We start from the raw sequence: 15,402 nt of genomic DNA on the forward strand, positions 1-15,402 counted from the left end.
GAAGAAGGTTTGATTTTTTTTTTTAATTATTATTATTCCCCTACCTTTCCAGGAGGAGAAGTTGCTTTAGGTTACTGCATTTACAAAATAAAATGCAGGCACATTAGAGCATTTGCCTACAAAAATAAATGGAATTATTTGCCTGCTACTGAAGGTATCTCCAGCTGTGGGCTGGTCTTTGTAAAACCTGTTTCAATATTTCTGTGTCACAATGTACACAAAGGTTAAATATTTGCAGGTCTTCTAATAAACTACCCTCAAACCTTTTTACTCAAACATTTAGTTCCATTAGTATCTTTCTGCAACCATACATAGCAAACTACAATATGATCCAGTAGGAATATCTTGCAAGTCTGGTGTAATGTATAGAAAACTTTTGAATAGTATCACAAGTACTTTACTTTTTATATTCCCTTGAAAACAGGCCTGCTTAGACACCAAATAGGGTTAAAAAAAAGGCTATTGATGTTATTGTTTATTTTTCTCAGATAGACAGTACAGGATCAATTTAGACATTGATAAACATGAAAGAAACTCCTATGCCTCCATTCACAAAATTTCAGAGGCATTGGTGCTGTCATTCAGGAAATTTGAACGACAGGACTGAAGGCTGAAAGCTAATTGCATTATAGCTGGAGAAACGCAGCAGAAACCTGCATTCGAGGGTAGCAATAAATGCTGAGTGTATATAATATGAACAAAATAGCAGATTGCCATAAACAACAAGTAATTTATTGAACGTCTTTCTCTTGGCATATTCACAGATTCTCCCTAATATTACCGTGGCACAGCTGAGTAACGGGGGGAGGGAGGGTGGGTTCCCCCAGCACCGCGAAGCAGCCGAGGTTCTGCCGGAGCGCGGCGGGGAGGCGCAGCCCGGGGCGGCCCCGGCGCCGCTGCGCCCCCGCTGCAGCAATTTCTGACCAATCCCGCCCGCCGAGGCGCTTCCTTCCCCCCTTCCCTCCTCCTGCTCCTCGCCTTCCCTCCTCCTCCTACCGCCCCTTGCCCTCCCTCCCTCTTTCTCCCCCCGGTAACCGTCTCTGCTGCCCCCCGCCCTCCCCGAGTCGGTCCCATTTCGTTCACCCGCCGGCGAGGAGGGTGAATCTGCCGCATGACACCGGGGTGAGGCGGTGAGCTCCCGCCCCGGCTGCTGGTAAAAGCAGCCTGCGTTTTGAATGCCTCCAGTGTTTGTTGCATCGACTGTTGTTTTTTATTTAAATGTGCTTTATTTATACTGTGGCTGCTGCCCGGCGGGGGGTGGGGGGGGTGGGGGAACCACACAAAAACCCCCAAATGAAATAATAAAGAAACAAAAAAAATCCCAACCCCAAGAGGGGGTTTTCTAACCTCTGTTAGAAAATGGTGTTTTGATTCTGCTAACTTGACTGCTGAGAGCAACAGCCATCCTTGATTGATAAAAACTACCGTAAGGAGCCTGTGATCATTCATTAGAGCATTTCCCCCCTCATTCGCTCTGTCCTAGAAAATTTGACGCATGACTGCATGGTGCAGAAACAAGGTTACAATTCTAACTAGGCTGATGTAGGCAAACCCTCCTCTGCAGATAACATTTCTATGTATCACTTTAAGTTGTCGATTATTTCAAGTCTCTGCACTCTGCGTATGAACAATATTGGTCTCGATGTGTGGGGAGGGATTTCAAATAGAAACCAAGTCCTTCCCCCTTCCTACAGCTGCTGCAGCTGCTTCTTGCCGTGGAACTTCCTCTGCCCGACTCAGTCTTCAGAACTGACCAGTAGTTAGTGAGAGAATCATGGAAATATCTATACAAACCAGGACACTGAGTAACTTGGAATCCCTGGGGAAAACAAACAAACAAAAAACACTTAAGTGACTAGGAGCTGGGGGGGAGTTTTTTGCTTGTTTGTTTTGTGGGATTGTTTGCTGGAGATTTTTTGACCTTATGAGAAAAACAAAACTGATCCTTAACAAGTGCATGTAATTGAATGGCAGCTGCCAGGACCAGGATCAGCGTAGAAGTCTGAGAAGAGATGAGAACTATTTAACACCAGGGGGTTAGGAAGTGCTCACAATTACGCAAGCAGCTGTGTTCTCCAGAATCCCTTTCTACAGGAGACAGATGGCTCTGTCCTCACCTTTACACTCATCATCTGCTCTTCTCTATAATCCTGAAAAAGCCCATAGAGATGAGGAGTCCATTCTTAAGGAAACCACCTACAATATTTAGGCAGTTCTTCTGGCCTCAGTAACATTTTGGTTGGTAACTAACTCTGTAGTTAGATTGGACCACACTAAATTTGATAGATTTAGACACTGACTTTATTGATAGTAAAGAAGATAAGTAAGAACTTCTTCAGCCAGTAGTTGTCTCTGTTCTGAAAGTGTCCTAGTATCCTTAGTAGGGAAGCCATTTTAGACCTTTAATCATCTCTATCACTTTTCTCAGAACTTTCTTTTCCAGTTCAACTACATCTTTTTTTTTTTTATTATAGGCCTGAAATGTGTACAGTACTCCAGGTGCAACTATTTCACACAACGCTAAAATGGTACAAAGATACAATATCCTCTGGTTTGCTCTCTGTTCATCTTCTGGTGATTCTTGACATACAAATTATTTTCATTTCTGACCATTGAAGAACCTATTTATTTAGTTAATGATTTGTTGCTTTCTGTAGTGGGAGGATTTTTTCATTAAGATCAACCTGGAGGGGACAGTGAGGGTGGAAGATGGTAGTGAGACAGTTCTGAAGACTGTGTCAGGGATCAGGGGCAGGAAGACTGGCAGTGAAGTTGAAAACTATGGGGGGGAGGGAATAAATGAGAAAGTTGACATTTATTTTCATTTAATGACATCCAAAATGCCTAAACTTGGAGAACCCAAGATGTGTATGCTGTAAAGGTCATGGCAAGACCACTGCTGCAGGTCAGACGAATAGAGATTTAGTTTATCACCCACTATGATCTGGAAGTCCAAGTCCACATGTCTCTAGAAACAGCAATTTCCCATTAGCTGCTAGTCCTGAGCACTGGCTCTGTATGTACAGACTGCTAACTGCTGAAGGACCTTGCAGCCGCATAAGAGCACCTCTAATGCTTTTTTAGGTGCAGGGAGTCCAACAGAAAATTTCATATTGGATGCTTGCATGTGTTTGTGTATGCATGCACATAGCACACTCTGGAGGTGTGAAAGGACAGTATCATACAGAACAGTAGCAGATTGAATAATCATTATCAAGATAATGCTAATAAGATCAATATTTAATTACTACACTTTGAAAAATAGGAAATAAATAGCTCTTTACCTTGTAATTTACTATGTGGGTTTTGGGGTTTGTTTGGTTTTTTTGCTTTCAGTCCCAGCGATCCCTCATCCATCTCTCTGAATTTGGGGATAACCAGCATGAGCAACTAGGGGTAACTGCATAAACACACCAATGTATGAAAAGGTAGCACTTTTAAGCATCATGTTAATAAATACATACATTACTTTAGTGAGGTTTATAAAGCTCTGTCAGAGACAGACCCCACTGTTCCTGGGGTAGGAGCTGCCATGATCCACGCTGCACAAGGATTTCCAGCTTCCATCTGAAGGAAAGTGACTTTGAATGCACCACCGGTGTCCTAGAGCACACCGTTGCAAGTAGAACCCGGGGGCAAATGCACACTCCAGAAGAAAATCTGCTGTGCCCTGGGGCAGACAGAGCCATGGGGAGCAGCCAGTGCAGGTGCCAGGTCCATCAAGTGAATGAGAATGGAAACTAGGGTTGAGCTGACCAAAACTCAGGCAGCCCGGCAGTAATATCAGGGCATATTGAGCTGCCATGTGCAAAACATGGGATTTCTTTTTGCATTGAGGGGATAACTACCAGCCATGCTGATGGGCCTGTCTTCAGTTTCCTTGCAGATGACCTGTGCAGAGGTGTAAGTTGATGGTCTGGGCAGAGATTGACAGCTTGGAGTCTCCATATGAGTAGGATGCACAGAGCATTAATTTTGCTTGTGCTTCAGTTAACAAATTGTGATGCAACTTACAACAACAATTTCTTTATTTTCATTGAATTAGACAACTTCTGTAATATTTTCATCATGTTGATTGTTATTGTAGGCAAAAATACATCTCCATGTTTACCTGGACTTCTACATTTCCTGTGATTATGCTCTGAGAACACTTATTTTCCTGAAAATGTAATGCAGTTTTATTCCTTTCCCTCACAAATTTCTCACACAAGTAAAATGGCACATTTATTACAAGCAACCGCTTTAGGAGGTGAAGCAAATCTGTATCTCCAAATTGTTACATTTCTATCAGAACACTTTTGGTTGATTTAAACACACCACCGAGACTTTGTAGGTTGATATTAATTCCCCTAATGAACTGAAAATACATGTGCTGGCAGATCTGAGAGATCAGCTCCTTCAGATAACTAAACAGTTTTCCTCAAAACCCCAAAGAAAAGTACGTCACTGAAAACAAATTTTGAAATTCACGTTATTCAACGGCCTCCTCAAGGGAATGGTTGTCTTTTTGTAAGGTCAGGAGCATTAGCAGGAATGGCTGACTGAAAGCTGATGACGACGGGAAGAGGAGCGTTACGATCTGCTGTGACATACCTAGGTGGGAAGAGGAGCAGGGTCTCTTCCTCACTCCTTCCTGCTCTCACCTAACCTGCTCCTTCAGTCCAGTGTCCCCTGGCTACCTTCACACATCATGGGAGACAACTCAAGGCTCTTCCAACTTTGGTGCCTGATCAGGAAGAGGAAAACAGAACTCCTCACCCTTCCTATACTGTCTTGATTAATGGAAAAAGCTGAATTGTGGAAAAAAAAAATATATATATATATATATAAACGGGTAGTTCACATACTCACTTGTTGGTTCTCAGTTATAAAATCAATGTGGATGAACACTGGCTATAAAACAGGAGACCAAGATGTCATATTAGGAAATTAAATGTTACTCCAGTATTCAGCAAATGCAGATTGCTCAGAGCTCGTTCCTTCTTTTCCAGAACATTGAAAGGTTTGAGCCCCTGTAAACAGGCTGTATGCCTTCCTTTTGGTTTAGTTTTGTCTATTTTCAGGAGTCCCCCAACACGTCTATAATATATATACTGTTATTTTATGCCTACAGCTGCCAGTGAAAAGTTCAGAAAGATACCACACACACACATTATGCTAAAATATAAACAAGAAAATTAAGCTGTTATTTGGTGTGGAAAAAATAAAATTGGGTAACCATAACTTGACTTCACCAACCATCACATATAGAATAATATTTCCTAAAATAACCCAAACACACTGTAATACAGCAATAAATACCACAAAACAGAGATCTAGTGAACAAAAAAGAAGCAAAAGGATGCTAAAAGAGATTGCAACTTTTTGACAAAGTGCCAACAAACACTAGGCATGGGAGGTGAGCAGGGCAGCTTGCAAGGCAGAATACCTCTTTTCTCACTGAACCACATAAATAGAATGAATTTGTTTAAATGGAAAATCTACAAGAATATTAACACCTACACAATTTGAAGTCATTAGGTGAAATAAAAGCAAAGCCATAGAAAAGATGTGCAGAAAATTACATTATTAAAAACAAATGTGCCAGATGAGAAGGGAAAAGTAGTTCTTTCACTACTCCTGAAGAGAACAAAAGAGATCCTTTGAATTTAGACAAATAGAGGGAAAAACCACACTAGTCACTGCCACAGAAAAGGTGTATGCTATTAAATACTAAGAGAATAGGCAGTGAAGAATACACTTTATAATTTTGCAGAAGATTTACTGAGCTCTCTATTGTAGTCTATTCATGCTGTAACACATAAATGGGGGAGGAAAAAAGCCTGCTTATTAAATTTTTTAACAAACAGTAAGTGAACTGATAGTGTGCAAAGACACAGTGATTCTAATATAAACTGAGAAGCTTCATCTGTGCCAACATCAGCAATAAGGTTGATATGCAAAGATAAACATTTCTTTGCTATTTCTCTAGAACTAAAATAGATGATATTAATAAAGCCATATATAAACACCACAAAGCTGAATATCTACATATAACAATACTTTTCAGAATGGTGGCCAAACATATGCTGAATTAAATGAAATACATACTAGAAGGCTACAAAGAGAAAGAAAAAAAAAACACAAACCAAAACACACACACACACAGAAAAAAAAAACCAACAAAAATTCTTCCAAGAACAGGGATGATAAAGGACAAGCAACAACAACAAAAAAAAGAATATGAGCTGAAAGAGAAAGGGCTGTGTAATTACGAAGCAAAGATTTTTAACGATCAGGAAACGTTATGGTAACGGGGACCCATTAGGAAACATGGAAAAGACGAAGAGGTTCAAAGAAAATGACAAATATCTGAAAGGAACACGAAAAATAAAACCTGTGTATTGCACGCAGATACAATTAAACAGTGGAAAACTCCTGAAAAGAGAGTAAACAGCGAATGTTTGGAAAAATATTTATTTGTTGAGCCTTCCAGAACAAAGTTAAAATACCCTCATATATACCCAAAGTAAATTAAAAAACGAACTCAGACAACCAACATAAAACAGTCTGTGTATGCTCGCGGGGTCTGAGGGGTTTCTAAACCGGTGCTGCCTCCAGGAGTCACCGCAGAAGCTCCCGCAGGGTAGAATCGTGGGGCGACAGACCAGGGGCAAAAACCAACAGCTTCTCCGAAAATGAAGGAGCTGCCACCCAGCAGACCGGAACCGTTCAAAACCCGCAGGTTATTCCTAAAAGCAAGGACTGTACTATGGGGAACAGTCCGGGAGAGTGACTTACCCCACGAAAAAAAAAAAACCAAAACTCACCAGAACCCCGCAACCGCGGCCTCCGGGTCCCCCCCCAGACCCGTCCCGGCCCTTTGTTGGAGCGCAGCGAAATGGCGGCGGGGCGGGGCGGGGCGGCCCCGCGCGGGCGGGCGGGCGGGCGGGCGGGAGGGCGGGAAGAGGCGCTCCCGGCCCCGCCGCCCCATTGGATGGATTTTGCTGCAGACCCGCGGCCGCGCGGGGCCCGGCTCCCCCCCGGCACCGAGCGCCGCAGCGGCGGGAAACGGGACACCGGGCCGTGCGCGCCGGGAAGGACGGTCTGGGGCCAGGCGTCGGTGTGTGCGCGCGTGCGCGTGCGTCCCGGCCGCCCGGGGATCTGCTCCCGCGGCGCCCAGCCCGAGCCGGCGGCGGGGCCGGCGGTCTGCCGGGGCCGCGCCCGTGCTCCCGCCCCGGCCGCCCGTCAGAGGCGATACCGCGGACGTCCCTGCCCGCAGGGGGAAGGGCAGGGGAAGAGCCCGCCCTTGCCCTGCCCCCCGCCGCAGTCCTCAATCAGGTCGGACCGCCGGCAATATAGGGAGGCGCTGGCGGCCGTTCCCGCCACAGACTCCTTGGGTGGAGCGAGTTGCTATCATGTCTGGCAGAGGCAAGGGCGGGAAGGGGCTCGGCAAGGGGGGCGCCAAGCGGCACCGCAAGGTGCTGCGCGACAACATCCAGGGCATCACCAAGCCGGCCATCCGCCGCCTGGCTCGGCGCGGCGGCGTGAAGCGCATCTCGGGGCTCATCTACGAGGAGACGCGCGGCGTGCTGAAGGTCTTCCTGGAGAACGTGATCCGCGACGCCGTCACCTACACGGAGCACGCCAAGAGGAAGACGGTCACGGCCATGGACGTGGTCTACGCTCTCAAGCGCCAGGGACGCACCCTCTACGGCTTCGGCGGCTAAACTCGATTCCTGGGATAGCTCACGCTTTTAGAACACAAAGGCTCTTTTCAGAGCCACCCACAAGTATCGACAGAGGAGCTTTCATCGCTGTTTACGACTATGCCTTGCGTTAGAGTTGTGGTAGAACTGGGTGAGAGCCGTGGGGTGCGGGGGTCGGGCTCTCGCTGCCTCCGCCCGTAGCTCCCGCCGTGATTTTGCCAACCCTCACGGCCTGAAGCAACAGGCGGGTTTGAAACGGGTGACGGAGAACGTGTCTCAATCGCTCTCCCTAGGAAGAATACCGGGGGATCGGGCGTAGCTCTCGGGGCCCTCTGGGCTTGAGCGAAAAACGTTTCGGTTCCAGCACACTCGTCCGTTCTTCCTCCTCGCCCATCCTAGTTTCCCCCGCTTTCCCCGGTCACTGCACCTCCCCGTCCTCCTTCACATCGGCAACGGAAGGGACAGGCGGGCGAGAAAACCCCAACGACGGGGCCGAGGGCGATCGCGACAGCCGCTGCCCGGCCACAGGGCTCAGAGCAGCCGCCTCAAACTGCTCAAAAAAGGGAAGCTCACGAAATGGCGGCGCGCTCCTCTCGGCCCGTCGGGGGGCGGGACAAAGCGGGAAAGCGTGGGGAGGGGAAACAGCCAAGAGCACCACCCGTAGCGTCCCAGGGACCGCGGCGAAAGAGGCTGCGAGCCCCGGGCCAAAGCGCCCTCCCTTACTCCCATCCTGCTGCTGCAAGGCGGCCGGTTCTCTCAAGCGCCGCTGTCGACCCCCTTTCTCTCCTGCTCCTCCCACCCTGCGCCGGTGGCTTCAGACGGGGAACCCCACGAACCTCCCCCCGCCCGTCACCGCATCAGCCGCTGCCCCCAACTACTCGGCACCGGCTCCCCGCGCCCGCTCCAAAGCAGAGACGACAGCTCTCTCCGGTGGCCACATGGTGGCTCTTAAAAGAGCCTTTGGGTTTGGCGGTGGCGGGGGGTGAGCCTCAGGCGCGCTCGCCGCGGATGCGCCGGGCCAGCTGGATGTCCTTGGGCATGATGGTGACGCGCTTGGCGTGGATGGCGCAGAGGTTGGTGTCCTCGAAGAGCCCGACCAGGTAGGCCTCGCTCGCCTCCTGCAGCGCCATCACGGCCGAGCTCTGGAAGCGCAGGTCGGTCTTGAAGTCCTGCGCGATCTCGCGCACCAGCCGCTGGAAGGGCAGCTTGCGGATGAGCAGCTCCGTCGACTTCTGGTAGCGCCGGATCTCGCGCAGCGCCACCGTGCCGGGCCGGTACCGGTGCGGCTTCTTCACGCCGCCCGTGGCCGGCGCGCTCTTGCGGGCCGCCTTGGTGGCCAGCTGCTTGCGGGGCGCCTTCCCGCCCGTCGACTTACGCGCCGTCTGCTTCGTGCGCGCCATAGCAACCCGCTACTTCTACAAGAATAAACCGATCACCCTTGCGACTGTTATTTATAGCATGGGGCGGTCCCGCCTTCCCCGCTCTGATTAGTCGAGAAAGCGGAGACTTTAATTGGGTAATTCGAACGCCCCACACGTCCCGCTGTAGCTGAGGCGCCTGGGCCCGCCCCGCCCCAAAGAGATTGAGTCGTCCCTTCTTTGCTTTTCAGAGGATGCCGACTGGCTCTTGAAGTTTTATTGTTCTTGTATTTACATCATCTGCTTTTATTTCTGAGTAGTTTGAAACTCGATTTGTACTTTCTGGGTACGATATTTTAATATATCATGCGGTAACGTATAAGAATTTAGATGCAAGAAATCGCAGTGGTATGAGAGTTTTATTTCTAGTTTGCAAATAAAGAAGTAGTTTACCGGCAAAACAGTTCCTTCATTAATTAAGAACGAGAAAATATAATGAACCCGCATTGTACATACTGTGATTTTGCTAAAAAAAGCTGAAATAATATAAAAAATATTACCTTTTTCATAAACCTCGGGAATATGATATTTATGTTTACACGTCATTTTTAGCAGAGTAATTTTGCGGATTGTATGAGAAGTGTAAATCTCAGGAAGGGCACAATTAATAAAGACAAATCGTTAAAAATAAGAAAAACCGTTTGTGAAACAATGGAAGGCGAAAAGACCAAGCCTGAGAATTGAATAATGAAGAGCAGAGACCAGCATAGTGGGAGTTAACGCGGGATTTTCAAATTGGCCCAATGAGATCGGCCCTTTCCAGTAGCCAATGAAGAAGCAGCACTCGGCTATAAGAAGGTGGTCAGGCCGGGCTCTCTCTACAGGTTGTTATTGGGGTCCTGCTTCTTTGTAGCACAGAGGGCGTGTATCGATGGCGCGCACGAAGCAGACGGCGCGTAAGTCGACGGGTGGGAAGGCGCCCCGCAAGCAGCTGGCCACCAAGGCGGCCCGCAAGAGCGCGCCGGCCACGGGCGGCGTGAAGAAGCCGCACCGGTACCGGCCCGGCACGGTGGCGCTGCGCGAGATCCGGCGCTACCAGAAGTCGACGGAGCTGCTCATCCGCAAGCTGCCCTTCCAGCGGCTGGTGCGCGAGATCGCGCAGGACTTCAAGACCGACCTGCGCTTCCAGAGCTCGGCCGTGATGGCGCTGCAGGAGGCGAGCGAGGCCTACCTGGTCGGGCTCTTCGAGGACACCAACCTCTGCGCCATCCACGCCAAGCGCGTCACCATCATGCCCAAGGACATCCAGCTGGCCCGGCGCATCCGCGGCGAGCGCGCCTGAGGCTCACCCCCCGCCACCGCCAAACCCAAAGGCTCTTTTAAGAGCCACCATGTGGCCACCGGAGAGAGCTGTCGTCTCTGCTTTGGAGCGGGCGCGGGGAGCCGGTGCCGAGTAGTTGGGGGCAGCGGCTGATGCGGTGACGGGCGGGGGGAGGTTCGTGGGGTTCCCCGTCTGAAGCCACCGGCGCAGGGTGGGAGGAGCAGGAGAGAAAGGGGGTCGACAGCGGCGCTTGAGAGAACCGGCCGCCTTGCAGCAGCAGGATGGGAGTAAGGGAGGGCGCTTTGGCCCGGGGCTCGCAGCCTCTTTCGCCGCGGTCCCTGGGACGCTACGGGTGGTGCTCTTGGCTGTTTCCCCTCCCCACGCTTTCCCGCTTTGTCCCGCCCCCCGACGGGCCGAGAGGAGCGCGCCGCCATTTCGTGAGCTTCCCGTTTGAGGCGGCTGCTCTGAGCCCTGTGGCCGGGCAGCGGCTGTCGCGATCGCCCTCGGCCCCGTCGTTGGGGTTTTCTCGCCCGCCTGTCCCTTCCGTTGCCGATGTGAAGGAGGACGGGGAGGTGCAGTGACCGGGGAAAGCGGGGGAAACTAGGATGGGCGAGGAGGAAGAACGGACGAGTGTGCTGGAACCGAAACGTTTTTCGCTCAAGCCCAGAGGGCCCCGAGAGCTACGCCCGATCCCCCGGTATTCTTCCTAGGGAGAGCGATTGAGACACGTTCTCCGTCACCCGTTTCAAACCCGCCTGTTGCTTCAGGCCGTGAGGGTTGGCAAAATCACGGCGGGAGCTACGGGCGGAGGCAGCGAGAGCCCGACCCCCGCACCCCACGGCTCTCACCCAGTTCTACCACAACTCTAACGCAAGGCATAGTCGTAAACAGCGATGAAAGCTCCTCTGTCGATACTTGTGGGTGGCTCTGAAAAGAGCCTTTGTGTTCTAAAAGCGTGAGCTATCCCAGGAATCGAGTTTAGCCGCCGAAGCCGTAGAGGGTGCGTCCCTGGCGCTTGAGGGCGTAGACCACGTCCATGGCCGTGACCGTCTTCCTCTTGGCGTGCTCCGTGTAGGTGACGGCGTCGCGGATCACGTTCTCCAGGAAGACCTTCAGCACGCCGCGCGTCTCCTCGTAGATGAGCCCCGAGATGCGCTTCACGCCGCCGCGCCGAGCCAGGCGGCGGATGGCCGGCTTGGTGATGCCCTGGATGTTGTCGCGCAGCACCTTGCGGTGCCGCTTGGCGCCCCCCTTGCCGAGCCCCTTCCCGCCCTTGCCTCTGCCAGACATGATAGCAACTCGCTCCACCCAAGGAGTCTGTGGCGGGAACGGCCGCCAGCGCCTCCCTATATTGCCGGCGGTCCGACCTGATTGAGGACTGCGGCGGGGGCAGGGCAAGGGCGGGCTCTTCCCCTGCCCTTCCCCCTGCGGGCAGGGACGTCCGCGGTATCGCCTCTGACGGGCGGCCGGGGCGGGAGCACGGGCGCGGCCCCGGCAGACCGCCGGCCCCGCCGCCGGCTCGGGCTGGGCGCCGCGGGAGCAGATCCCCGGGCGGCCGGGACGCACGCGCACGCGCGCACACACCGACGCCTGGCCCCAGACCGTCCTTCCCGGCGCGCACGGCCCGGTGTCCCGTTTCCCGCCGCTGCGGCGCTCGGTGCCGGGGGGAGCCGGGCCCCGCGCGGCCGCGGGTCTGCAGCAAAATCCATCCAATGGGGCGGCGGGGCCGGGAGCGCCTCTTCCCGCCCTCCCGCCCGCCCGCCCGCGCGGGGCCGCCCCGCCCCGCCCCGCCGCCATTTCGCTGCGCTCCAACAAAGGGCCGGGACGGGTCTGGGGGGGGACCCGGGCGAGGCTGGCAGTCTCTGTGCTGGAGTCAGTCCACTGCTTTATAACGGCTGCTTAATATCGTTATTAATATATTTTTTTTTTCCCTTTTCTTCCTGTGGCTACGGTACGCTTTTTGTGTACGGCGTTAAGTCAGTTACATGTCCCTGGTCTCTCACGGCATGATCACGCGGCTTTTTTGTTTTAATGGGGCTGCGGTGCTGGTGAAGGGACTGATTTGTTTATCGTGTTAATATACCGATGAAAAAAATCTATATTGCTTTAGGTGCTTTTAAACTTTTGGCATGTGTTTTCTTTATTTTTCATGGACTTAACTCTTTCGATCCATAATACCTCAACATATTTCTTTTGCTGTTTGCTTCTTCACATAGTTTAATTTTTGGACACAAAATATAATATTTTTATAAATTGTAGTTCTTCGTCTGCACCTAGAGCAAAAAGGATAGAATTTTAATGAGTTCACTCATTGTGTTTTACAGATTTCAAGCTTCCAAAAGTCACCTATATCAGAAAATGCATGGCATTTCCTCTCCACCCCCTTCATCCTTTACTTTCATCTTGTGGCTATTTCAGTACAGATATTTTATGCTGTAGAAATAAGACCCATATATTTACTGCTTCTCCAAGTAGTTATAAGGTGCTCAGGTTCTAGTGACAACAATATACAAAGCTTGAAAACTTGTAGCTGTAGCTGGCAAGGTATGCAGCACATACTACAATTATGTTTTATATTTCAGTCTTGAAATCTTAAAGATGTACAGTAGCTACCCATAACCTTAAAACCAGACTTCTCAAGGGTGATTCTAAGGTACATTATGCACTTTAGAAATTTTCGAAAATAATCACAACCACTAGAGAGCTGCATCTCAATATATTTGTAATAACCCCTAATGCTATGCACCAAGTGCCTTCTGCTGAAGATTTAGTTATTCTGAAACTTTTCATGGGACTTCTCCCTGGTTCTTCTCTCTGTATTACCACAGTGGAATACACCAGACTAAAATTAAATTATGTTCAGAAAACAATCTAAATCTCCAACACTTATCTTACTATTCTTAATAGTCTTTTTGCCTCTGCTTCTTTGCTTCGGTTAGTGTTTTCTGTTTCTTTTTCAGGAGCTTTTGGCATTGCCAAGGTCTAGCCTGTTATGCCCAAGATAATACATGCTTGTCTGACTTCCTCATCAGACGAGTCTTCTTCCAGCATTTCTGGTTGAAGAGGTTGCAGAAAGTGGGAGAATTAGAGCCAAGATACTAGTTAAAAATTAAGTTTTTTCTCAAAGCCCATTTAGGCAATAAGCATAGACAGAAAAGGATTATATTTCTGACTTGAGATTTCAGAATAACAAAGATCACTTTCCAGAAATATCTATGCAGAGCTCACCCAGCAGCTGTAGTAGCAAAACACTAACAGCAGATTGACCTTTGTGTCTTCCTATTACCTCCTAGAAACTTCCATCTGGATCACTTACCTGAACAGGAGAAAGCCAACAGCCTGTAGCACATTGTGTTCACTGGGAGAAAATACACCAACCCGGAGAGAAAGAGAGACTCTCACAATTCATACTGTTTGGTAAGAGGAGGCTAGTGACTCCTCAAAGTCTGACATCCTTGAGGTGTTCTGGAGCTGTTCTTGAAGACTTCTCTCTGTTCCCTCCTATCAGACTTAGGTTTCCTGAATCTGAAGGATTATTTGTTTTGGTCAGTCACCCCTGGTCAGTCACTGGAAACTCCATTGTTACTGAAGTGGGATGGATGGTGAGTGACTGGAGATCAACAAGTTCTCATCTTTTTCCTTTAGTGAACATGGGTTTTTTTAGACTGTCAAGAGAAACAGGAATGCCTAGATTCCTTTTCCACATATCCTGTCTAAACAGTGTAATAAACTGAGCTCTTCTGCCATCATTGATAAGATTTCTATAATCACTTCTTTCCAAGAACTGGAGCTGCCCTTACAAATATCTTCTAACCCTCTCCCTACTCCCCCCAGTTATTTTGCCTTCAGCACTCTCCATATTTACCTCCTTGTGAAAGGGCAGCACGCACAGCCATGCTACACCAGGAACAACTGGCCTTCAGTTATTGTTCAGCTGTTGTTTTTTGGGATTTGGGGGTTTTGTTTGTTTGTTTTAACAGATTTTTTTACCTGCAAGGCTAAAACCAAGCAGTAGTTGTTCAGTTCACAGTAGCCACCTTTCCTTAATGGAGTCTCTAACATGGATCTCCTACTCTGTAGCTGATCTTTACAAAACTTGTTAGAATGGCAGCTGTCTGAGACCTGGATCAACTGTCATTTTTGTTGGAACTGATCAACCCACTTAAAGAATTAACATGGGGAGAGGGGTGTTTGCAGACACTGGATGGATTTTTGGGGGAAGTGGTTCTTTTGGTTTTAATACCTGTGCTTTCTGGACCCATGCACTTTACATTGCTGAGATTGTTTTGAGTTAGTCTACATGTTGTCTTTCAGAGCAGTCTATCAAGAGCAACTGCCTTCGTCTGCTGTTATGGAGACAAAACTGGAGATCCCACACTACATTGTCCCGGAGTGGTATGTCAACTCATGGGCCTTTGCAGATGTTCAGAAGAACTCCTGTTACCAGGCCGAGGTGTTCTCAGTGAACTGCTTTTCCAGGTAATGTTTCTGCCAAAAGAAAGTCATCAGGGTCACAGAATATCTGAGGAGTTAAATGTTTAGGGACAGGCCACTCTGGCTTCTCTTCTTGCTTTGCTGAAAGAGAGGGAACTACTTTTCTTCTCTTGAAAAGGCAGATACAGCTCCCTCCTGCCTTACCAGATTTTCTCCAAGGTGACAGAGCTGCTAAAGGCAGCCTTGGCGGAAGCAGAGCAAATGGAGGTGGATGAGCATCCATCCCATCCCTGTTCCTGCTGAGAGGGAGCAGGGCTGGGGTTGGGCAGACATTAAACTAGAGAGCTGCAGCATCACAAAGGCAGCATAAAGTTGCTCTCCTCCACATGGTGGCTGCTTTTGTGCCCCCAGTTTTGGTGATAAGCACAGCAGAAGGACTTGCAAGCAAGCCTTACTCCCTAGGATCTCTCTCACTATCAAATACTGTTCAAATCTCCTTGAACATTAGCTTTGTTGTGATTTTAGCAGCCTCAGCCACCTTAAGTGACATTTACCTGTGTCAGATAGGTTCCTAGTGTCATTGAACTACAAGTTAACTTGA

General features: G+C 49.4%; 5 protein-coding genes across 5 annotated transcripts in view; 2 read left to right on the forward strand and 3 right to left on the reverse strand.

Annotated features, from left to right (window-relative positions):
- The window catches only part of LOC142050762 (histone H4), a 223,180-nt gene that overhangs the window by 22,574 nt on the left and 185,204 nt on the right, over positions 1-15,402 (reverse strand). The gene's annotated exons all lie outside the window — the stretch shown is intronic.
- On the reverse strand, positions 6,441-9,088 carry LOC142050575 (histone H3). The gene has a single exon (XM_075079350.1). It carries the CDS (start codon positions 9,086-9,088, stop codon positions 8,678-8,680), a length of 411 nt encoding a protein of 136 aa, XP_074935451.1. The 3' UTR covers positions 6,441-8,677.
- On the forward strand, positions 7,398-7,791 carry LOC142050612 (histone H4). The gene has a single exon (XM_075079461.1). The coding sequence runs from the start codon at positions 7,398-7,400 to the stop codon at positions 7,707-7,709; it is 312 nt and encodes a 103-aa protein (XP_074935562.1). The 3' UTR covers positions 7,710-7,791.
- LOC142050581 (histone H3) lies at positions 9,978-13,913 on the forward strand. The gene is made up of 2 exons (XM_075079362.1): positions 9,978-13,784; positions 13,876-13,913. The coding sequence occupies exon 1, from the start codon at positions 9,978-9,980 to the stop codon at positions 10,386-10,388; it is 411 nt and encodes a 136-aa protein (XP_074935463.1). The 3' UTR covers positions 10,389-13,784; positions 13,876-13,913.
- Positions 11,264-11,657, reverse strand: LOC142050606 (histone H4). The gene has a single exon (XM_075079447.1). It carries the CDS (start codon positions 11,655-11,657, stop codon positions 11,346-11,348), a length of 312 nt encoding a protein of 103 aa, XP_074935548.1. The 3' UTR covers positions 11,264-11,345.

The sequence above is a fragment of the Phalacrocorax aristotelis genome, chromosome 1, assembly GCF_949628215.1.
Source record: "Phalacrocorax aristotelis chromosome 1, bGulAri2.1, whole genome shotgun sequence".
In the NCBI taxonomy this organism is placed as follows: domain Eukaryota; kingdom Metazoa; phylum Chordata; class Aves; order Suliformes; family Phalacrocoracidae; genus Phalacrocorax; species Phalacrocorax aristotelis.

Bases quoted from the DNA above. Each gene is read 5' to 3' on its own strand.
- LOC142050612 (XM_075079461.1), top strand. From the start codon at position 7,398: ATGTCTGGCAGAGGCAAGGGCGGGAAGGGGCTCGGCAAGGGGGGCGCC.
- LOC142050575 (XM_075079350.1), bottom strand. From the start codon at position 9,088: ATGGCGCGCACGAAGCAGACGGCGCGTAAGTCGACGGGCGGGAAGGCG.
- LOC142050581 (XM_075079362.1), top strand. From the start codon at position 9,978: ATGGCGCGCACGAAGCAGACGGCGCGTAAGTCGACGGGTGGGAAGGCG.
- LOC142050606 (XM_075079447.1), bottom strand. From the start codon at position 11,657: ATGTCTGGCAGAGGCAAGGGCGGGAAGGGGCTCGGCAAGGGGGGCGCC.